General features: G+C 42.6%; 1 protein-coding gene across 3 annotated transcripts in view; it reads right to left on the bottom strand.

Annotated features, from left to right (window-relative positions):
* PDGFC (platelet derived growth factor C) overlaps positions 1 to 24,642 on the bottom strand; it is a 172,661-nt gene extending 148,019 nt beyond the window's left edge. Inside the window, exons 1-2 of one of the 3 annotated variants that reach the window (XM_029076783.2) lie at positions 24,415 to 24,642; positions 23,719 to 23,843 (exon numbers count right to left, since the gene is read on the bottom strand). In XM_029076783.2, the coding sequence (XP_028932616.1) occupies positions 23,719 to 23,839 (121 nt within the window). In that variant the 5' untranslated portion in view covers positions 23,840 to 23,843; positions 24,415 to 24,642. Of the gene's footprint in view, positions 1 to 23,718; positions 24,125 to 24,414 lie in introns of those variants that run through there. The other 2 variants (XM_029076784.2, XM_029076785.1) reach the window with 2 other exon arrangements.
* Positions 24,643 to 25,355: the final 713 nt, after the last annotated feature.

Raw genomic sequence — 25,355 nt, 5'->3', positions numbered from 1 at the left:
GGGTAGTTCTCCCACTGTAAATCAAAAGAATTGCTCAGTGCCACATCACTACCACAACACCTCAGAACATTTAGATTAAAAAAAAAAACCATTTCTGATAAACTTTAAAAGTTCCACTTTAAAAATGGCAAGGGATATCATTTTACATTAGAATACACAAAGCAATTTATAGTGCTCATGTTATTTACTACTCAAATAATACAGAGCTGTTTTTCTATGATGGCCTCATGATACTTGATAGATTATTTTTCCATGGAGATCTATGTTCACAGTTTGTGGCCCAGAGACAGTATAACTTTCAGATTTACAGAGATAAGGTCAATCAACCCAGAGAGAGTCCCACCTGTTCAAACTAGATAATTTGCCAACCTAGAAAATGAAGAAAGGTTTAAATGAAAATAGAATGCAATGACATGACTTTATAATGACTTCAAAAGCCCACATTTTGAAAATTCCATGTGAGACAGTGCCAGTGAAAATGCCATTGTTTTATGAGTCTAGGCTGAAATTTTCTGAATGAGCATTATAGCTGGAAAAAATGGAGGAAGAGGAAAAGCAGCATATTGGGAAGAAAATCTGAAATGAAATAGCTTCTATGTTTGGAACTTTGAAAACAAGTTTTCAAATACTTCACCTAATTTACTAAACTATTTTTCATACATAGTGGCTGCAAAAGTGACAATGGTAATTCACAAATTGTTTCTAAAATTTCCTCATGGATTATCTGCCGAGAGAGATTTCCCCAGTGACCCACTCTTTTTTTTTTTTTTTTAGAAGTTTATAATCACTACAAACCACAAACAGATCTACTGGCATTCAGTACTGTATTTTACTCAAGTGCTTCATTAAAAAAATCAATGACTCAATGGTATTTACTGAACGCTTACTGTACCCACAACACTGTACTGAAAGCTTTCAATCCAAGTGAGTAAATAAATGGACATGATAAGCAAAACTTCATTTTAATCATTACCCTACTACCATTTGCTGGGTGGTTTATCTGTTTAAGACTTGATCCAGGGCCAGGGATTGTTCTAGAAAAGCCCACAAGTTTGAGTCTGGTCCACAGCAGCCTCTGGGCTTGTTGAGTCACAATGTTCTTGGGCCATTCCAAGAATGTAGGTCACTTAAAGGATCTGTATTTAGGGACCCCAGTGTGATGCAAGATCCTAGAGATTTTCAAACATGTCATGGGAGCCCCAGATAAGCTGTACTACTACCAGGGGCAGAAATAAACAACAGCAGGCATATGAGAAGCAGCAAGCCCTGGTGGATACAGCACGGGAGTCAGAAGAACCTGGGATCTAATCCCAAATCCACCACTTGTCTGCTTTGTGACCTTGAGCAAGTCATTTAACTTCTCTGTGCCTCAGTTCCTTCATCTGCAGAATGGGGATTAAGACTGTGTGCCCCATGTGAAACATGGCCTCGGTCCAACCTCATTACCTTGTATCTATCCTAGTACTTAGTACAATGCCTGGCATATACTAAGTGTTTAATCCACAAAAAATACATAAAGCAGGCCAAAATTCAGTTTTGATGAAAGAAAAAGTCCCAGAATGGTCATTCCAACCTATTGGCCAATAGGACAAGAGGAAGTGGATAGCACACATATAGGCTTGCTGCAGTGCTCGGGTCTACTCCAGCATCCATCTCGTGGTCATCAGCAACCATAGCCCTGCTGTACAATTTTTACTTCATCACCAATTCCCTGGGGTCCAGCGACTTACAACACTGATTTCACCTATTTCTCCTTAAGTAGGCGACCACCCACCACTCCAGGCACTTTGTTGGCAAGATCAGACCCCGGCGGGTCCCACAGACACATCTGGATGATCCAGCCTGTGCCCCACCTCCCCCTGTGTAGCACCCTCTTATCACTGCAGAGCAGCAGTGGTCCTGTTATTTTATTTTTTAAAACTTTTCCTGGCAATATCCGGGGCGGGGGGGGGGGGGGGGGGGGGGGGGGGGGTCAGTGATTTGGGGATACCCTATTTAGGACTAAGCCTGCCTGCTCAGCATCATCAGAACCTCACTCCTGGCTTAACCTGAAACTTGAATTCGTTTAGACTTAAAGGCAGGTGACCTTTACCTGACATTTCTCTATTCTTAGCCAGAATTTTCCAAGAGATACAATGACAGTTGTTGAAGTTAAGAGGCTATTTTGGGAAATACCCAAAATTTAATTTTAGTTTTATATAGTGAAATAAGGGATTTTAAGTATAAATATTATATATGTGTGCTTAGCAAACATGTGTCTCTGATTCTACCAAGATCACTTTTATCCCTATACAAATAAGGTGTTTTCCATAAATGTAAGAGGAGCCATGAAACACTCAGAAACAAAGAATTCAAAATAATTTGGTAATGTTAAACTTAATCTAGATTATATAGTTTAGTTCTTGCTCAAACACTGATTTATCTAGTGTCAAATATCCTTAAGAAATGTACTAAGTAAGTGGGGTTCCTGAATATGTAGTCACTAAATTTCTGAAGCGAATTCCACCACACAACAGGCAAAAATCAGGATAAGTTTCTAAAGCATTTAAGACTATGAACCTATTTTTATTGCAGTCAAGTCAGTAATTACACATGGACTTGGAGTGCATATTTGTCATTTTTTTCATATGAGGTATAGTGGTAGCCTAGTGTGGACAAGGTAAAGAGGAAGTTAGCAAGGATTATCCGAGGTTATTTCAAGCGTTTGTTTACAAACTAAGGATTGTGGTAAATAAACCAGAAAACTCAAGGTTTTAGCTCAAGGCCACAGATAAAAAATAAATGGGATACTTGGGACATGGTCAGCGAGCACTCGTGACTGGAATGTTGAATACAGGCACGGAAAAAAGGGACATAGTATGGTTCTTATATAAAGGTTAACTATATACTCTCAGTGACCCAGGTAAAAGAACAGGATCAAAGGATCTGATAAAGTGTCTGCTCTGTAAAGTGGGATACATTATGAAATTAAGCTGGTATGCAGGAAAAGAAGAGAAAGAATAAGATAATTTAAAAAAGAAAAAGCATGTTGACTTTTATCATTTAAAATAAATCCAAAAGAGTAGTAACGAAGCCCCACAAGGTTCTGTAAGGTCCCTGAGAGAAGAGATTATCCCCTAACTGTAATAATAATGATGGTATTTGTTAAGTGCTTACTATGTGCAGAGCACTGTTCTAAGCGCTGGGATAGATACAGGGTAATCAGGTTGTCCCACGTGAGGCTCACAGTCTTAATCCCCATTTTACAGATGAAGTAACTGAGGCACAGAGAAGTTAAGTGGCTTGCCCACAGTCACACAGCTGACAAGTGGCCAAGCAGGAATTCGAACCCATGACCTCTGACTCCGAAGCCCAGGCTCTTTCCACTGAGCCACGCTGCTTCTCACCTGTACTGTCCTGAAGCCTGCCACTTCCTTCCTTTCCAAAACACCAGGTTGGGGAATTCTGCTTCCGTAACCCAATCATATTTATTGACACTTACAGTGTGCAGAGCACTATACTAAGCACTTGGGAGAATACAATTAAACACATTCTTGGCCCACCATGAGTTTACAGTCTAGGGGTGGGAGAACAGATATTAATGTACATGAATTATGGGTATGTACATAAGTTAGACTGTAAGCCCGTCGATTAGACAGTCAAAGGGCAGGGACTGTCTCTATCTGTTGCCGACTTGTACATTCCAAGCGCTTAGTACAGTGCTCTGCACATAGTAAGCGCTCAATAAATACTATTGAATGAATGAATAAAGTGCTGTGGTGCTTGAGAGGAGGAGAATAAAGGGAGCAAATGAGGGTGAGGGGGAAGGGACTGGAAGAAAAAGAAAGGCGGGCTTAGTCAGGGAAGGCCTCTAGGAGGAGATGTACCTTCAATAAGGCTCTGAAGGTGAGGAGAGTAATTGTCTGTCAGGTATGAATAGGGAAGGTGTTCCAGGCTGGGAGTGGTCCCTGCATCCCATAGTTGCCAGTACCTCTTGCCTAAAGTCTTTATTATATTGTACATACCCTTAGTTACAGTGGTCTCCACACATTAAGCACTAATACACACCAGTGATCAATTGATTGATTGAATAAGGCAAAGAAGAAACTTGAGCACAGACAGGCCCTTAACATACAGGTTAAATGACTTCTTAAATGCCATGGGGTCTGATCTAGAGAGGAAAATGCATATAGTCAAGCACCATTTGTTTGAAAGAAGGCTTTGACTCTATATTAAGACAGGTGGGAAGCTACTTCCATACCCAGGTTATTTCCTCCTCATCTTCAGTTAGCAGCTGTTATTGAAGAATCCATCAACTGTCAATTGGCTTTTGTTTAGTCTACCTGCCCATTAAGGATTTATTTCAAAACAATTCTGTTTCTAGATAGGTGGCCTTAAATATTAAAATTGCATTGGCCAAATTCATTTCAGCTTGATCACATTTACTGAACACTTACTATGTGCAAAGCACTGTAGTAAGTACTTGGAAGAATGTGTCTGTTGTATTGCAATCTCACAAGTGCTTAGTACAGTGCTCTGCACACAGTAAGCACTCAATAAATGCAATTGAATAAATGCATATATTAACAGACACATTCCCTGCCCACATCGAGCTCACTGTCTAGAAGGGGAGACAGACATTAATACAAATAAATAACACATATGTACATAAGTGCTGCAGGGCTGGGAGGGTGGAGGAACAAAGGGAGCAAGTTAGGGCAGGGCAGAAAGGAGTGGAAGAGGAGGAAAGGAGGGCTTAGTCAAGGAAGGCCTCTCGGAGTAGATGTGGCTTTAATAAGGTTTTGAAGTTGCGGGGTGGGGGAATACGGGGCCGGGCATGGAGAAGAGTAATTCTGTCAGATAGGAGGAAGGAGGGCATTCCAGGCCACAGGCAGGATGTTTGCCTGAAATCAGTGGCAAGATAGACAAGATCAAGGTACAGTGAGAAAATGAGCAGTACAGAAGTGAAGTGAGTGGGTTGGGTTATAGTAAGACACTACCAAGGTGAGGTAGGAGTGTGCAAGGTGATTGATTGCTTTAAATCCAGTTGTGAGTTTTTGGTTGATGCAGAGATGGATGGCAACCACTGCAGTTTCTTGAGGAGTGGGGAACACGCTTTTGTAGAAAAATTATCTGGGCAGCATAATGAAGTATGGACTGGAATGGGGAGAGATAGAAGGTAAGGATGGAGGCTGATACAGTAATCAAGGCGGGATAGGATAAGTGCTTGGCCAAGGCAACACCAGGAGTTTATAGACCATGAACTTCCTCTAAAAATGTTCTAGTTCTTCCAGTTTAGAGGTCCGAAGTCCTACATGAGAATCTCCTCGGAAGCCAGGTCAAATCAGGCAAGGGTGGAGCAAACAAAACTCAGTTGGATTTCCTCGTACCGTGCCTGACAGAAGACAAACTGAGCCAGCTAATCCCAGACGGGGAGACCCAGCCCTGACGCTGAATTTACTGCATTCCTCTACCAAGTCCGTTAGACCAAAAAAAAAAAAAAAACACCTCCCCCATCCATTCTACCTTCTGAGCCAGGACACCACACCACACACTGAAAACCAGTTTCTATCCTTCTTGCCCCCATCTTGGCCCAGTCTTGTAGCCTACCACTTCCTGCTGGCTCTGGCCAGTCAGCGTTTGTTATCTGCAGTTATGTATAGTCTAACAGAGCTCTACACTGGCATGGATAAGTGAGAAGTCACTTTATTGTTTCCAATTCATGCTGAAATAAATACTGAAACATCTACTCTTGTAGAATGTATCAACTGAATGTGGAAAAGAGTGCTCTGTCCATTGAGGAGTTTGAAAGTTTGTGTTATTTAATTTTATAGGGAAATACAGGCATAAACTCTGCAGGTTAGGTAATGGTTTATGTAAATAGCAGAGATTATGGTTTTAATTTAGTTGTGTCACCATAAATATTGGAATACTGAATGTATACTTATTTCTATGAATTTTTGAACTTTCCCTCTGGGTATGCCTCTGTTCTGTTCACATGCCAGAACTCGGGCCTACTTTCTCACAATCTTATACAATCCAAACTCCGAAACTAAACTTTATGTTTAAGTCTCAAGATAAAAAGTAGAGTCCATTGGGTGACTACTTAAGATGAAGTTCTTGCCAAAGGTTTGTCTTCCGGGGAAGTAAATCAAAGTTGTCAGTTTGGAAACCAACGAGTCCAAGTGGAATGCTGGATCAGTTAACAAGGTTTTCTCTTGCATTTTTTTCTTTGTGCATCCACATTTGCAAGAAATAAGAGGGAAAGCTGCACTACTGAACAAAAATGGAAAACAAAAATATACACAAAATGGCAATGATATTTTTATCTTGGATGGTAAGCTTGATTCACAATTTGAAGCTCAGATAGACTTCTTTCTGCCTAAATTATTATGAACTAAATTGATTCTTAAAAAGTTGATTCTACTATTAAGAAAACCCTATGTTCTTCCCTAATAGCAGAATCACAACAAGGAAAAATGAAAGTTGCATTTTACTTTAAATTGGGCTTCTTAGAAAAAGCTTTCTGTTGACCTAAAACAGATACCTTCTTCCCCCCTTTACCCCCCTGCCCCAAACACACACACACATGAGATTACTTTATCCCTGGATTGTGCAATCAGGTATTTGGCTGCTTGAGAAGCTATTAATGTTGATTTATGACACTTACCATAGCATAATAAGCTTCACTGGGTTTATGGGTGCTATTTTCACTTCACTCAAAACACCTTCTGGATCAAAGAGCAATAGGCAAATCACAAAAGTAGGATCAACTTTAACTGTCTCACATGACCCTACAGAATGCCGCAATATAGACAGATGCCATGGTAAGTTTTTATTAGTGAACAACAACAAAAGTGTTGAAAACACATGTGCCTGAAAGACCGCTACATACGTGAGAACAGCTAATTACATTAAATCAAAGTATCAGGGCTCTACACCCTAAACAGCATTTAAACAGTCCTCTTGAACTGTTATCAACAGTGACCTTTTCTTACCTGCCAACACAATATGGTTTCTATCTACCTAAAAAAGGGGGCTCATTTCCTGTTTCCTGGTTGGAATTTAAGATTTAAAAAAACTCACCAAAAGTCCAGCCCCATGATCTTGTTTGACCTCTCATAGCCTTCGGTGTTACAATATTACAGGTATGTTTCAGTATTTCACACCCCACTCCACCAGGATGACTAATCACCAGAGTAAAGTAACGGGCTTGCTGATCAATGAATTACTCCATTTGACAAGCCACAGAGTGCCAGACAGAGCATGAGTTGCAAATCAGCTTCCAATTGTCACCTTTGTCACCCAAGTCCGGCCATAGGGATAAGTAAAACAGACCATTTTCTGAGGTACCGATTGCCAGAGAATGCCTCTGCCTCCACCCCCATGAATTTCTTACCATCACCCCCAACATCTCACTAGACATTAATCAGGTGTCCATGTGCTTGAGACTTCAAGGGTCAGAAATGCTAAGAGTCTGCCATCAGCTCCCCTACTCTCAACTATGTGAGAGGAAGAAGGGCAGGCAATTCGTGTTGGGTCAGACGGCCAGTGGTGTGATTTGACTAGAACAGGCCCTACTCCTTTCTGTCGCTCCTTGAGGCTCCCTTCTAAAATCAGAGTTAACATGGAGGGGCAATGGCGGATTTGGTCCGACCCATTATCTCGTATAGATCGCAGCACTGGTGATAATGCTTGACACACACTTAAAAGAGACAATTATTTATCATTACTTTATTATGGCAGCAGGAGAGGAAGGCAACAGGACCAAAAATGTCAGAGAAGGGTTTCCCATTCCGTCATGATATCGAGACACCCAACAATTGTAATGAAGGGCAGGATACATGCATTTCCTTACACCAGTTACCTGTATCCAGCTTGCTGCTGAATAGTAGTAGTAATATTGAGTGGCCACTTCTTGCTGTGCATACTGAATATTGTGTGCATACAGAATACTGAAGTGACATTCTCTGCTCATAAGGAATACACACAAATGAGAGAGAAATAAGAAAAGAGTTACAACTAGGTAGGTCAAAAATAAAGTGGATATATTTTCATGAGTGCCCAGGAGAGTGTAAATAAGTTCATAAAAATGCTAGAGTTGGCTGAAGGGATGCTCTTTGCAGACAAGGAACATGTCTACCAATTTTGTTATACTGTACTCACCCAAGTGCTTAGCACAGTGCTCTGCACACATTAAGCACTTAATAGATCCTATTGATTGGTAGATATTAAGGGGTACAGAGATGAACCTGGTATGTCACAGGAATTTGCAACTATTGAGTGAGAGCTTCATTTCAAAGTCCTTGAAAAAGCACTTATCTTCAAATTTGGTACACGGGCTACAGATTTCTCATTAAGAACATTTATAAATATATAGTGAGGGAACTAGCTTAACATTAAATCATTATCTGCATTACCTAAATGTACCCAGGCCATTCCACTGAAATACATCACAAGACTCTCCAGAATAAAAAGCAAAAAGTTTGTACAAAGTCAAATAAGACAGGCTGTCTAAGCCTGAAAATATCTGGCAGATGTCAGCTGAAGAAGGAAAAGGTCACAAATTTCATGGAAAAGTGTAATATTTATCATCTGGTGTTCTTTGTTATTGGCAAAGTTATTTCCCATGCCAGACTTCCATGAGCTTACCAGTTGCCAATAGACATGATGCCATCAGCATCTGAAATTCTAAAATTGCTCATGACTAAGAGAAGACCCCAGAGCACTGAAATGGGGGACTTGGAAAATGGGGGGAGAAAAAATGAACCTGGAAAACTCTTGCAATTCTTAAAGTTTAATAAACAGTGTAAATTGTCTAGTTATTTAGTAGCCAGAGGCTACTGGAACAATGATACCTATGCAATATCAAATCACATCCTTGTGGTTAACAAGACCCACCACAACAAAATTTCTAATTTTGTCTTCTCCTGTATTCTTTCAGATTTTGCTTTCACACCTAGCATAATCCCACTGTTCAGCACTGCACCTAACACTCAAGCTATAGCTGAAATAAGTGGCACTCCTTTTTTTGACAGGCCAACACATTCTTCAATACACCGATCAGGAGTAGAACTAATAGCACAATTCATTTTTAGATTGGCTCTTTTTGAACTCACAGCCATCTTTTAAAAGGACAAACGCTTTACCTTTAATAGATGAGTGATCAATGTCACACCAGTACAGTTATAATACCTGTTGTAACAAGACTGGCATAGTTACAGGAACTGTAAATCATAACTGTTGTTGGATTTCTTCTTTATATTGCTGTAGTTATGAATATAGTCTTGTAAGCCAGAACAGTTATTTTGCAATTAGTTCAGACATGTCTGAGCCCAGAAGGAAAATCTCTATTTCTCCCCACAACTGGAATTGTGCATTATGTTACCATAAAACGATGATGTAACTCAACTTTTCACATAGGAGATCTGCCAATTACCCAAATATGAAGCAAAATATTTTTAAAAAGCTTTCGAAGACACCCAATACTATTTAAACTAAGAGAATAAAAAGGTATAGCTAAGAATGCTCCAGGTCCATACTAGAACCATGGAAGATCCTCCCTGAAAAGATGAAATCAAAGACCTGTAAAGCGGAGCACAAACCCTTGAGCTTGCATTACAAATCCATTACTTAAATATCTAGTAAATGACCCAATTTGTTTACATGGCCCTGTAGCTTTTTATGGCCTTTCCATAAAGAAATTATTACATCCATGCCCTTTATTTTGTTTTGGAGTATTTGAACGAGCCCCAGAACCACAAGCCAGTTAAACAAGCTCTCCTCAGATGGAAGTGGCCTCATATAATTCACCACTACCAGAGAACATTTCAGAACCATGTTTGTAGTTTGGAAACATTATGCCTTCCCACATACCAGAAGTATTTCCCGTGGCTTGCCTCGCTCAGACGTTCGGTAGCCTGTCCAAAGTGTGGCATTTGTACCCTTCAAATTCCCTCACCCCATCCTATCTCCTCATCCCCCAGTCCCTCCCTGCTTCCCTGAGAGTTACCATGGTTGGTTAGGTCATTCAGAAATGCTGAGGTTTGGGGAAGAAATATAAACTACAGACCTGCTGAGTGACTTCCTTGCTCATAAAAGCTGGATCAAAAGGAAACATTTTTAGAGCAGATAATTGAATGAAGCACTGAGCTGATTAAGAACAGAATTTTCTTTCACGAAGATAGCCCTGGTAACGATTACTTGAAACTACACCAGTGTCTTTTTTGCCTGATTTTAATGCAAAATCAGGCCTCTCAAGCAAACAGTAACAGCCCTAGAAACCAGAAATTAACAATATTTGCTAAGCAATCAGCCCTTATTGGGCTTGACTATGCTCACACCTACTTTGGGATTGTTATTCTCAGGGACCGCTATGAATTCAACTGGCAAAACAGATAAACATCCTTCCTAAAAGCCCGCTCTTCGATATGTCAGAAACCTGATTTCACCAATGTAGAAGACTACTGTCTTGATTCACTGGAACACCTGCTCTCCCAAATCTCTTTCATTTTACTCAGTCATGAAAGTCAACTGATAAAAGCCCAGGTAGGTATAAAGTAAAATGCATAAAGGTAAGGTTTGTAGATATTTCTGGTGTAAACAGAAGAGGTGATAGATGTCTGAATTATTTCTCCAAACATTTTGCATGAAAAAAAATCAAGGATATTTATTGATCACTTACTGTGTGCAGAGCACTGTATTAAGCACTTGGGAAAACACAATGCAACTGATTGCAATCTGGGTTAACTCTTTGGAAAGTTTTTGCTTTATGACAGTAATAATAAATGATAATTGTAGTATTTGTTAAGTGCTTATCATGTGCCAAGCACTATACTAAGTGCTGGGCTAGATACAAAATCATCAGGTCCCACATAGAATTCATAGTCTAAGAGGGAGCACAGGTACTGAATCCCCATTTTGTAGATGAGGAAACTGAGAAGTAATTTACTTGCCCAAGATGAGATATCAGACAAGTGGTGGAGCCCAGACAGAATCCAGGTCCTTCTGACTCCCAGGCCCATGCTCTTTCCATTAGGTCACACTGTTTCAGCATATATACTACCAGTTGCTTAATTCCTGCTACAATCTTAAACGTTTATTTCCAGTGGTAGTCACTGGAAATTAAGCAATTTGAGTGCTCACTGTGTACAGACTATTATATTACTAAGCTCTTAGGAGAGTCTGATAGGGTTGTAACGATGAAAGAATTTACAAGTTTTCTGTTCTCAGTGACGCTTACTCTCTAGGCCTTTTCACAAATGTTCACTGATTTTAAAAACCTTCAACTGCCAAACCAAGGAAATAACTTTTTACTTCTCTCACTGTGCCAGCCTAGCTTGCCTTTTTAGGAATATAGGTGGTGTTTTAAAAGCCTAATAGTATTTTCTTTCTCAGAGAAAATAGATAATTTGACTTCAAAAACCAATGTCTTATTTTCATAGTCCACATATAAATTATATGTTTATGATAATGTACTGTTTGAACTTAATATATGGTGTAAGTACTGGCAAAAGAGGGATACTTAGGCAGTAAAGAATGGGGTCTAATTTGCAAAGAATGAAAACTTTAAAAATGGCAAATGTTTCCCTAGAATGCAAATATCAAAACAGTACCTTGTGACACCTTGCTTTCCTTTTGAGGAAGGTGTTTCATGAGCGAACATCTCTTTAAAACATATTATAAATTACATATTCATATGTCTGTCTCCTCTCTCTAAGCTCATTTGGGGCAGGGAACGTGACCACTAATCAGTGGTATACCACTAATTCCCTGGTATATCATTAATGTACTAGGGAACATGGTACATTAATTGAGTACCATCAGTGAAAATGGATTGTATTCTCTCAAGGGCTTAGTATAGCGCTCTGCACACAGTGTGCATTCAGGTACCATTGAGAAGCAGCCTTGATCTAGTGGAAAGAGCACAGGCCTAGAAGTCAGAGCACTTGGGTTCTAATCCCAGATCTACCACTTGTCTGCTGTGTAACCTTGGCACTTAAATTCTCAATGCCTCAGTTATCTCATCTGTAAAATGGGAATTAAGATTGTGAGTCATATGTGGGAGCTGATTATTTTGTATCTACCCCAGTGCTTGGTACATAGTAAGCCCTTAAATACTCCCCAAAATTACCATTGACTGATTTCACATGTAAATTCATTATGGGCAGGCAACGTGTCTGCTATTTCTTTTGTGTTACCCTCTCCCAAGCACTTAGTATAGTGTGCTGAACATAGTAAATGCTCAGTAAGCAGCTCTGATTATTTTAAAAAAGCTATATCATTTTTCCAGAATTAAGATGCTTAAATCATCATGGTAAAGTAATGCATCCTAAATGAATTTAAAGGAGTCCCACTTAGTAAAGATTTAAGAAAACATAATCTTATGTTTTTTCTGCAGCACTGCAACTTTTCCAAAACTAATGTGCTCTGCTTGAAAGCCTCTTTTTCTACAAGGCCTCCCCAGAGTAGTTACCCACCAAGAAATTATCTCCAAGAAGCAGGACATCGATTTTGGGAATGAGGTGTGAAAACAGCTTTTTTACACAAAAAGCAAGCCCTACTGGCTCAGCAAACTAGCCTCAGTTCCACTTAAATTAAGCCTGTGCAGCCTGCCCTTTTCACTCGTTCAGAACTGCCAAACACGCCTAATGACTGAAAAGAAAATGTTAGCTATAATGTAATAATAGTGCTGCAGGCAGGAGAGCACAACTCTGCTACTACATGTCAGTTCAGTAATAAATCGGAGCCAAAAGTTTCTGATTAAATCCTACTCCTGAAAAAGACTTTACAGCAAATTCGGCATGAAGAATGCACTGGAAACACTGTCAAGGACTCAGAATAAACATTATAGTTTTCTGTGTGACAGTTTTCCCTCTGGATAACAATTAAACATTCTGCATTATGGTTCAAATACTACCAACAGAAAGTAACAGCCATTAAATGAGATTGTATTGACTTTAGAAAATTCCACATCCAATATTCAATTCTAAAAACAATCAAGAGAATGAGCAAATAAAGAGATACACTCCTGGCCTGTAATCTAGGAAACATTGTATATACAAATAAATATGAATCTTCCCTAACATTCCTCAAGCAATGTTTAGTTGTGATAATGAATTCTTCTCGCAAGAAGGAGCCTCTGCATTTAACTACTTCCAGTCCAATGATGAGTAAAAAGCAAATTGCAATAGATCAACTTACACAATTTTTTTTTTATACTGCTGCTAATCTTTAGCAGTGTCATACCAAGCATGATGGAATATCATGGAACAAAGCTTTACAGATACGGTTTTTACTTTTCACAGAAAACCAGAATCGAACAGTATATCAAAAGAAACTTCGATGCCTCCAGTAGGAGGCATTATACCCCTACAAGAGTATAGGTAAAACCATGACATTCTAAGATTAGTATATAATCATACAAACACAATATTTGCTAAGTATGTGTTAAGCATAGTGTATTATAAGCAGATCAGACCAAGTCCCTGAGGCTCTTGGTCTAAAGCGAGGGAGAACAGGTATTTCCTCTTCTGAAAATAGGAGAGTAAACAGAATCAGAGAAGCTACGTGATTTTCCCAACATCACATAGCCACCAAATGGCACAGTTGGGATTAGAACCCAGATCTCCTACCTCAAAGACCTTATGCTGTTTTTAGTAGGTCACACTACTTCTTAATAGAGCAATTACTTTTGATATATGGCTTAGAACCACATGATCACACTACTTAATAGAGCAATTCCTTTTGATATATGGCTTAGAACCACATGACCATGAGAGGAAATAACGGTGCTATTGTGATCATGTGACTCTCTGATTACAATGATCACTCATTTTAACATGTGCTTTTGGGCAGCTGATAAACTCTTGTTATAACAAGAAGCGTCCTTTTAGAGATGAAAATGCTGGAAACAATCTGATTTTCAAGTATTATCCAGCGAGACTTTATGAACACAGATTGGCTCTGCTATTAAGTTTGGCAGCTATTTAATTTCTAAAGTTTGAGGCTGTGTGCAATATACTACTAAAAGAAGGCCCTAGTACATATGTTTCATCTCTAATAGATATAATAATAAATTTACCTTAATCTACTTTCACATTTATATGGCAATTTTCTCTCTGAAGTCCAGTACAAGTCACATTCTTTAATATCTCTATGGCAACCCCAAAATGCAGCCCCTCTTGGGATGGAAAGCAAGAGCCAACTGGTCTCAGTCCTGGAACCAATCTCTATTTTACATCTTTCAAATAATAAAAATTCAAAATGTTTTATAAAATTACCACATTCTTTAAATGTAGATTGAGGACAAAAGTCATCTCTCTTTCAAAAGACAAAGGAAGTGAAGTACACATATTAGACTGTCAGCCTGTCAATGGGCAGGGACTGTATCTGTTGCCGATTTGTACATTCCAACTGCTTAGTACAGTGCTCTGCACACAGTAAGCGCTTAATAAATACTATTGAATGAATGAATGCCTCATCCAAATTCTCACCCAAATTAATACCCAGCCACATGCGGGATGTTAGAACTGGCAGGAAAAGTGGTTTTCGGGCTAAGAGAGCAAATACCACAGAATTATTAACTGTCTTTCTTGATGCTGATATCCACGATACACATTATGAGGAGAACATGAGGCACAGTGGGGAAGTGCATTTTACATAAACAGTGAGGGTATTTGTCAAGTGCTTACTATGTGCCAAGCACTATTCTGAGCACAGGGGAAGATAATGATGTTGATATTTAAGCGCTTACTATGTGCAGAGCACTATTCTAAGCCCTGGGGTAGATACAGGGTAATCAGGTTGTCCCACGTGGGGCAGTCTTAGTCCCCATTTTACAGATGAGGTAACTGAGGCACAAAGTTAAGTGACTTACCCAAAGTCACACAGCTGACAAGTGGCAGAGCAGGGATTCAAACCCATGACCTCTGACTCCCAAGCCCGTGCTCACTGGGCCTTTCCTCACCAAATCAAATAGCAAAATGATTTAATGTGATTTTCTTCCACTCCCTCTTAGCAGCTCCTTCAGGGAAAAGCCAGGCAAACAGCCAGTAAAATAAAAAAGAAATAGACACAATAGATGGGGAATTAAGCCTTGGGATAATCAAGAATTGACAAATCTCAACTAAGAACAATAAATTGACAGCATGTGGGCTGTATTTACAAGTGTCTACTGGATTCTAGGGTTACCTTGTTTTTGTGGCAGTCCGTTATACTATTTTTCATCATAGGAATCTCTATGCATATCTCAAATTTGAAGATAATTTGGGTCACCTATTTGAGGTCTTTTCAGGGCCACTTTCAAATCCTTCTTCCACAACTCTTACTTCCCTGCTCCCCACCTCCTGGCCCAAAACACACACCTTGCCACTTACACCCACTATCATAGATACAGCCTCCAAACAAAATCATAAAAGGGGTTTGTCTCCTTATCTCTATCCAAACAGCCTTTGTGTGCACAGTGTGGCAGAAATTATGGCTCCCACATTAACCTTTTCAGCCCCACAGGTGACTTCTACGATTAGTATGGTCTTCTGTGAATTCAAAGGTCAAATATCTACCTATAAATCACTGAAGGCTACTTGTCCATTCCTCTACACATCAAGCACAGATCTTGACTTTGAACCACTGACTTTATGGCACTCAATCGGCATCATCTCTCCTACTTATCCACTCTCTTCTCCCTCAAAAACCCGACTCACAATCTCCTTTCCTCTCAAGTCGATCTACTCACAATGTGTTGTTCTCATTCTACCCTTGCCAACTGCTTTACCAGAACTCTCCTTTTTACCTGCAACAGATCACAGCTCTCTCCCCATCTTCAAAGCCTTCCTGAAAGGACACTTCCTCTAGGCGGTCCTTCCCAAGTAATCTCTATTCTCTGCCACACTGGCCCCTTTCAGTCACCTACGCATTAAGTTCTCACCTCATCAATAGCATTTATGAACATTTCCTATATACTCTATAGTTCATCCTATCTGTAAGGACTCTCAGTCCATAGCAGATGTTCAAGAAATGCAACTGATCAATGGATTGGGTGACACTATGGATACATTTACAGAAAGATATTGAAAAAGGGAAAGACGTGGAGGAAAAGTTCACACTCTACTGGGACCATGGTAGAAACGTACTTAGGTACTGACTGAAGTGCTCAATTATAGGACATTCTTAAATGTAAGGGAAAGGTGATATAAGGCACTGGAAACCTCCATAAGAATGGCTTAATACACCACCTTCAATGAAAAGACCCACGGTTCTTTGTAGTTCCTAGGGTTAACTACATGACTTATCCCTGGTCACCACTGGGGTCCTGTGGCCCTCACACTCTCACCCAACAAAGCCTCCACTGGAAGAACTGTGGACCAGGCACGGTTCAGGATCTGGAATAGTTAGAGTCAAAACAGAACTATGGTCCGCAGCATAAATACCCTAGGATACAGGAGCTGCAGACAAAGCGATAGTTTCTAAACACTAACTGTTCACTCTCAAACAAGAACACACATAGATACCACCCATTTCATCCAGATGTTATGTCATAAAAGCTGACATTTCAAAAAAAGTTGCCAATATCGTAGGTGTATGACTAGAGTTATGATAAGCCAAACTGGTCCTAATCATGTATAGAGAAATAGCTCCAATCTAATCACTTGTGGAATCCTACTTTACTGCACTGGTCTTTGTTTCAACTTTCTCTATCCGAAGTAATAGTAACAACATTTAAGTGCTCAATGTGTGCTCTCCCCCACCCACCCTCGGACTGTGAGCTCATTGTGGGAAGGGACTGTCACTGTTTACTGTTGTATTGTACTTTCCCAAGTGTTCAGTACAGTGCTCTGAACACAGTAAATACTTAATAAATACAACTGAATGAATGAATGCAGAACACTGTACTAAGCACTGAAAAGTAAATGGGGGGTGGGGTTGGGAAGGGAATTCAATTCAGTGACTTTCAATTCTAGAAATGTAGTGAAGCTATGAAGTGTTCTGAGTCTATAGGTGAACTTACAAATAGGCTCTACTGCTTTTAAAACCTGCCAAGCCAGCTTCGGCAACATCACCTGGGCTCAAACTGATAATAAGGTAAATGAGGAGGGGGAAAGAGAAGACTGTCAAGTGCAAATTGGTCCACACTTAGTACCAAAGCTATTAGACACTAATGCATCTTTGTCAACTTCAGTTCAAGAAGGAAGAAGAAACTGTGTGTATAGGTGGATGATGGAAGGGAAAGAAGAAAAATGTAAAAGGGTTGTCAGATATACACTGGAAGAAAAAGATGGAAGACAATTCTCTAAAATGAGTCACCTATACTACTGCTGCACTGAAAAGTTTTCTTAAAACAATTATCAGGGCCAATTCCCTACTGAAATACCTTCAACTCCTCTCTATTTCCAAATGGAACACAGATAGTAATGTAATCCATCTAAACTGTCATTTTTATTGTAATTTTCCAAGAATGAGACTTCACATCACAAATCTTATCTTTCATACGTAACTCAAAGGAATGAAACGGGTAAGTCTTGTAAAACTTCAAACATTTAGAATTCTTTGTGCCAGGTAGATTTACAACTTGGTCTCACGAATCAAACCCAATAAACTCTGCCAAAAGAAAAATAGGGCTGATCACTTTAAATAGTTTCTTAGAGATATGTAGGCCCCACAGCAGCCAACATTTTGGCAGGTCCTGGAAGAACACCCACAACTTGTAAGTTTTTCTAGCTGCTAATTATCTGCAAAAATCTACACTGTGATATCATATTCAAAAAAGCAACTTACTGAGGTGGCGGCTCCATGGGAATGATGGAAGCCATTACCCCTATAGGTATGGCACTGGCCATCGTTTTTTCATTTTTGAAGTTTTGTGCTTCCCTTTTGAGACTGTGAGCCCATTATTGGGTAGGAAGTGTATCTGTTGCCGAAATGTACATTCCAAGCATTTAGTACAGTGCTCTGCATATAGTAAGTGCTCAATAAATACTATTGAATGAAAGGATGAAGCCATTTGCTTTTCTCCTACACCTTTTTCAGACAGATGGACTTGTCCTATCCACAAATGGCAGGATAGAAATGGAAGCTGGGGCCAAGATGGCAACTCTACGTTTTGTGGCCAGAAGGCATAGTCTGGAGGTGTGCGTGGCTGTGGGGGGGGGGGGAGGGGTCAGAGGGTGGTTTCTCTCCCAAATCAGTCTGACAGGTGCTCTGGGTGGCAGGGAAAGTGACCACATTATCATTGCCAAAATGGTGGGTCATCTGGGGATACAGTAAGAGCTTAGTACAGGGCTATGCATTCAGTGAGTGCTCAATAAATACAATTGAATGGTCTGGGGGCAGAATACATGCTGGGAATGGATGCTCCAGGATGACTCTGACCCCAGCCTCATTCAAGAACTCTCCCCAGCACTTTCTGCTTTCCTCACTTGTCTTCTTGCTCCACTCACTGGCCTGACCCTCTGGAAGTTCCCTCGCTCAAAATGAAAAGTTGACCCGATCGTAGACCAACTGGGTAGATCCTGAATATTACACATTCTCCTTTTGCCAGCTGGATCTCATGAATTAATGTAGGGCTCAACTAGTTCTTTAATTGAAACACAATACTGTATTTTAATGAGAGCAGGAGATAAATGTTAAGGTACAGGTTAAAGTTGATTTATTTTAAAATCCACTTTTCTAACTTCACAGGAGTTTTAAATCTGCCTCTAGCTAAACACCACACAATCAGCGGAGTGTAAAAACCCCTTTTAATTAAATCAAGTTTAAACTAGTCTGGCCAGGGCTTCTAATCACCATAGAAATTTTGTTCAAAAAAAGATAGGATTGAATACTTTTGATTTACTGAGAGCAAAAATAATTTTCAACTAAAGAATGGGAACATACCGACGCAGAGAGTAAGACTTCCGTGCACCACTGAATGCTCTTGGTCATTGGTCCAACCAAGTTTATTTTAGTTATGTCCACGAGTGCCAATCTTTAAGTTTGACTGATAGTTACATGCCTAGGTTACTTAAAATTCTGGTTTGGAATTTGTGGGGCAGTTTTATTCTTTGTTGCCTTCTACATGCCCTGAATCTGATCATTATCACATAAGGATTCCCTAGCAATTTTTTCTGTGAAAAGCTCAAATCCATGCCAGGGCTTGAAAGAGAACTTCAAATTCACTTTTCCTACATACTTCAACAAGTCAGATATCAAAAGTACTGGGCGCGTTCTCCCAAAACTGTAGCATGGGAATCAGGGAATAGGAGCTGGAGGCAACAGTGTGTGAAGGTCTGGAATTATCTGGAAGCACCCCAAATCAACACTGAGCTGAAGTCCATAACTGGGGTATTTGTCATGCCCTTACTATGTGCCAAGCACTGTTCTAAGCGCTGGAGTAGAGATGAGGTAATCAGATTGGAAACAGTCCCTGTCCCACAGTCTTAATCCCCATTTTACAGATGTGATAAGTGATAATAATAATAATAATGTTGGTATTTGTTAAGCGCTTACTATGTGCCGAGCACTGTTCTAAGTGCTGGGGTAGACACAGGGGAATCAGGTTGTCCCACGTGGGGCTCACAGTCTTAATCCCCATTTTACAGATGAGGTAACTGAGGCACCGAGAAGTTAAGTGACTTGCCCAAAGTCACACAGCTGACAAGTGGTAGAGCCGGGGTTCGAACCCATGACCTCTGACTCCAAAGCCCGTGCTCTTTCCAGTGAGCCACGCTGCTTCTCAGTGATGCACAGAGAAGTTAAGTGACTTGCCTGAGGTCACACAGCAGACATGTGGCAGAGCTGGAATTACAACCCAAGTTCTGATTTCCTGGCCCATGCTCTTTCCACTAGGCCATGCCCAGGAAAAGAACAAAACCAAACCAAACCACAAAAAACACACAAAAAACCTTCTCTCTGATCTCCCTTCCTCCTGTCTCTCCCCGCTCCAGTCTATTCTTCATTCCGCTGCCCGGCTCATCTTCCTGCAGAAACGCTCTAGGCATGTCACTCCCCTTCTTAAAAACCTTCAGTGGTTGCCTATCGACCTCTGCACGAAACAAAAACTTCTCACTCTAGGCTTCAAGGCTCCCCTCCACCACCTTGCCCCCTCCTACCTCTCCTCCCTTCTCTTTCCACTGCCCACCCCGCACGCTCCGCTCCTCTGCGGCCCACCTCCTCACCGTCCCCCGTTCTCGCCTATCCCGCCGTCGACCCCTGGTCCCCGTCCCCCTGCTGTCCTGGAATGGCCTCCCTCCTCACCTCCGCCAAACTAAATCCCTTCCCCTCTTCAAAGCCCTACTGAGAGCTCACCTCCTCCTAGAGGGCTTCCCAGACTGAGCTTCCTCTTTTCCCTCTGTTCCCTCTCTGCCCCCCTTCACCTCTGCTCAGCTAAGCCCCCTTTTCCCCCCTTTCCCTCTGCTCCTTCCCCTCTCCCTTCCCCTCCCCTCAGCACTGTGCTCGTCCGCTCATTTGTATATATTTTTATTACTCTATTTTGTTAATGAGATGTACATCCCCTTGATTCTATTTATTGCTATTGTTTTGTCTGTCTCCCCCGATTAGACTGTAAGCCCGTCAAGTGGCAGGGATTGTCTCTATCTGTTGCCGAATTGTACATTCCAAGCGCTTAGTACAGTGCTCTGCACATAGTAAACGCTCAATAAATACTATTGAATGGAAAAAAAAGACAGACCAGTGTCCTGAGATGTTACAAAAAAAAGAAATGTTAAGTGTTATTCCCCTGGACATGCCCTCACATGTTCAAGTGCCAACACCTGCTGAGCTCAATGAGTCTCCAAGGCCATCCCAGGTTTCGTTAAACCCCTAAATTCCATCCTACACTAGTTATAGCTGACAAACAAGGAGGAAAAGTGATGGTGGGGTGTGAAATACAGGAAAAGGAGCACTTCCATCAAAACAAGACCAAACAGGGGGTTCCGAGAAAGTCAGGGACATGGTACCGGCAGAGGTTGACGCCTTAGGCAAATGACTCCAGGGGTCACCCCGGAGAGGTCAAACCTTCATGTTGGTCTTTCGAGGAACAATTATCTTCCCTAGATCTCAGGCTGGATTATTCCTGGGAGTACAGTAGCTATTTCCCACCTCAGACCACTTCAAGGATGGACCTTTAAACCTGGTCTGGGCTCTGGGGTTCTGGACCCAGATGATTTTGCCAGAAATGTTCTAGATATATACTCAACTACTCAGCAAGAAATATTAGCTCTGAGGCACAGAAAAGAGAACGTGAAAGGGGATGGCCAAAAATGAGTAGGAAGTGTAAAAAAGGTCCCTACTCTGGTAGTAGTCAGAGAAGCACTGCATCATTTCACAGTGCCAATCAAATCAGTAGATGATCCAAAGCACAATAATACAATTTTCCTCTTGTCCCCAGGAGCGTTGGCCACCACCGACACGCAATGTCCAAGTAACAACTAGTACCATATTGTGAAATCTACAAACTGTGGCGAAGCAAAAAATCACCATGAGCATGTGCAGGGAAATAGCTCCACACTGCCCCCTGGCGACGTCCAGGTCCTCTGCACCCTCCATTAGCTCAATCATGTGCGGAAATCTGGAACCTCAGCCAACAGAGCGCTCCACTGCTTACACATTCAGACCAGTTTCTAAATCCCCCAGTACTAAAAACAACTTGACTAAAAATAGCCAGCTAAGGAGGCAGCAAGCAGGCCATTTTACCCCTGGGTCATGCCTGCAACTAGGAAACCCAATTTCATGAGATCACCTCTGCAGGACCTGTAAATCACCTTCTCTCTTTTTCTTCCTGTCTCGCTCCCTGACTTATCAACAGCCCAGCTGCAGGCTTGATAGCCAGGAGGAATAGAGAGGCTGAGCAGAGGTGATATACAGGATGAGGGGAAGGGGAGGGGGGACAGAGAGAGAGAACATAAGACACGGGTAATGGCATGGGTCATGTGTGATTGGGAGGGCACACGGGGTGAGAGTTCACTGGGGGCACCTGGAAGGATGGAGGGACAGGTGGAGGGGATAGAGAATGGAGGAGGGGAGATAACCCAGGGGGAATTTCAAGCAGCAAGTGATGGAAGGGGCAGATGTGTCTCAGGCAAGGAGGGGTATTCTGCAGTTGGGTCATTAAGCTTCTCTAATCTGATTGAACTCGGTCATTTCTATAGGAAAATATTACAGATATTCCCCTGAGCTAGACCAAGATTAGTCTAATCGCTTTTCCTATCGGAGTGAAGCTGGGTCTAAGTTTTGATCACTTTCCTCTGGCCCTCTGCAGTTGCTCTGATTAGGAATTGATCCCTGGGCTCTTCTTTGATCAGAAGCCCTGGCAGTCTGCAGGTGCCATATGTCATCACATTAGCAAGCAGTAAGAAGCAACAATATTAATCTCCCTTGCTAAATTTGGTCATCTGCTATGCCACATATCCTATGAATTTCAATAACGCCTGCCAAAGGCTCTCGGAAGCCTTACTCTATCCATTTTTGTCTTCGAGATGATTCGACACATAGTACTTAACTCTAGAGAAACATTTTCTGAAGTCCCAAGTTCAAAGCTGTTAGCTCTGAACCACCCTAGTCCTTAAAATTATATTTTTAGTTTTTGTGGTTTGAAGCCATTACACACTCCATCCCTGATTTTCAAGGTTTGCATTTGTGTTGGTCTGGCCTAGAAAATTTAAAATAATGGTATTCTTGCATACTGAAGGGATGACATACATTCTTACATGCTGAAGAAATGACACACAAATATAAAACGTACTTTTTTTTCTCCAGCAACAGGCCATGCTTCAAACCAGGGTGCTTAATATTCTAATTTTAAGCATTCTGCATTAACATTGTGGTTTCACGTGGAGTATTATATTTCCATTTGCAAACTATTCTTTTAAATGATTTCATAATGGTAGATCAAGAGAAAAGGCGCTCAGAAATCTGAATAATGTAAATCATATGGAGTTCAGAGGCTAAGCAAATTACACACCCTGAAGCTGCCCTTACTCTATGAAAGGAGCCTTTCTCCTACTCTGCGCAATCCCAGCCCAAGGGAACTTGCATTTGAGAGTTTTCTAAACATTTCAGGTACACTTGAAAGCTGAAAGTAATTCTCATTTCCTATGCAGGATTAACTCGTTTCCAGCACAGAAAAAATAGTTCTCATTCACCACCACATACAAAAAAACACACTGCCGGAGAGTTGAGAGCTCCGGGTACAAAGGTACGTTTAAGAAGAAAAAAAGGCACAAAAAAAGAGAAACATTTTCTATTCTTCTAAAACCTTCCAAGCTGCTTCTGGATCCCCCCCCCCTTTACTCTTTTAGCTGTTAATTGGTGCCCCTTTACCTACAGAGTTCCTGTAAGAGCCTGACAAGTTTCCTTAAGTGACCAAAACAACAACAAAAAAATCCAGGATTCAGACTTGCCAAATCTCATTCATTTTGGCATCACTTTTAAAGCCAGTTTTGTTTGTTTCTTTTCAAAGTCTCTCCCTGGCAGGGAAAGATTTTGCAACAGGCGTCTCAACGAGACCTTCCCCATCTCAGGATGTTCTTTTTTCCGGGGTAGCTGCCGTAGCATTAGGTTGTGGGAGCTTCGGGGCGGCTTCCAAAGTTGCAGGCTACTTGCACAACCCCCCCCCCCCCCCCCAAAGGGCCAGATCTAAAAAACCGGCGATGTACCGATATGGGGACCAGCCCCCGTTATTAGAGGCTGCAAGACCAGCTGCAAGACCAACTCCAAGCCCGCGCGTGGGCTGCTGCGCGATAAGAAATAAGAGAAGGACTTTACCGTTTTGCTCCTTGTTGCTGGAGAGCTGGAATTTGCTACTCAAATTGGATTCCGCCTGGACTCCATGTCTCCGGCCGGCCAGGAGGGATGTCAGCAGCAGGAGGAACCCGAAGAGGAGCATTTGGCTGATTGGGGAGGAGAGATCACACACACACCACACACTTTCAGCCGGGCAAATCCCCAGCCCCTTTTCACCACCCCCCAGAGAAGGCTGCGCCGGGGAGAAAGCCGTCAGCCTGCACTGGCGGCGGAGAATCGCGGGGTAGTTTCCACATCATCCCATCCAAAACTTTTTTTTCTCCTAGAGCTCTTTTCCTGCGCTTTTTTTTTTTTTAATGCGAGGGATCAAAAGCGCAGCCTGGACCCGCACCAGCCTCCCCAGCTCTGCAGGCTTCCCGAGCTGGGTTGGAGGGGATGGGAGGAGGAGGGAGGCTAAAAAAAGGGCGCAACAACAGCCCAGAGGGGGTGGGTGGGCGGGGAGGGGAGTCACTTAGCGAGTCGGAGCACCTGTCGGCTCCGGGAGGGGGGCAAAAAAGGGGAGAGGAAGGGGGGGGAAGACCCCGCTGGCCGGGCAGCCCCCCGCAGAGGGCCGGATTGGGGTGGGGGCAGGTGGGCCCGGATGGCCGGGGGGGGGAGCAGAGAGGCGGGGCCAAAAGGATCTCCAGGGCCCGTCCTCCCCGCCCCTAGCCCGCCCACCTGGTTGGAGTCCGACACCTCCGAAGTTCACCTCCTCCGGCCGCGTTGGCTCCTCGATCCTCCTTCCTTCTCAAGCCAAAGCGAGGTGTGGGCGGCCGGTCCCCATGGCCGCCCGGGCGGGCTCCCCTCGGAGGCCGGAGCCGGCAGAGCGCACCGTGCACCGTGCGAGCCGGCCTCCTCCACCCTCCCCTTTCGGCCGCCTCCCAAGTTCCGCGGCGAGGAGGGGGAGGAGGAAGAGGAGGAGGAGGAGGAGGCGGGCAGCCCGCACTCCCACCGACGGAGCTGCCGGGGCTAGGGGAGCTCGGAAAAGGCGGCGGCAGCAGATGGGAAGTGTGCACGTGGGGGGGTGCATGCACGTAGGTGGGGGGTGCGTGCATGCATGTGGGGGGGTGCATGAATGTGGGTGCATGCATGTGGGGTGCATGCACGTGGGGGGTGCGTGCAGGTGTGTGCTTGCATGCATGCATGCACTGGGCCGGGGAAGGCAGAGACCCTGTGCGAGGCACGAGCCGCAACCCGCCGCGCAACACTGACTTGGCCTGCCAACTGGACACAACAGGTGCCGCGACCACACAAAGAGGTGCCGCCAAGAGTGCGCCGCGGGGAGGGGGACGGTGCAGTCATTTCGTCGTATTGATTGAGCGCGTAGGGTGTGCAGAGCATTCGGCTAAACGCTTGGAAAGGCCGAGTCAGCGGCAAATAGGGGCCCGCAGTCTCATCCGCACGGAATAACCGCCCCCCCCACACACATACACACCATCACCACCCCGGGCCGGTCTCTTGAAATGGCGAATGAGAAAGGTGTTGGAGGAACAAAAAAAAAGGAAGTGGGAACGGGGGAGGGGAACAGAAGTAGTCTTCTAACTTCTCGTCGCCCATACTGGGTTGATGCCCCCTTGATTTCGTGGGCATCGCCTGCTGGCTGGTGGTGAGAGGGAGGT

The sequence above is a fragment of the Ornithorhynchus anatinus genome, chromosome 12 (genome assembly GCF_004115215.2).
Source record: "Ornithorhynchus anatinus isolate Pmale09 chromosome 12, mOrnAna1.pri.v4, whole genome shotgun sequence".
In the NCBI taxonomy this organism is placed as follows: domain Eukaryota; kingdom Metazoa; phylum Chordata; class Mammalia; order Monotremata; family Ornithorhynchidae; genus Ornithorhynchus; species Ornithorhynchus anatinus.
This window is presented reverse-complemented; position numbering and strand designations above follow the sequence as displayed.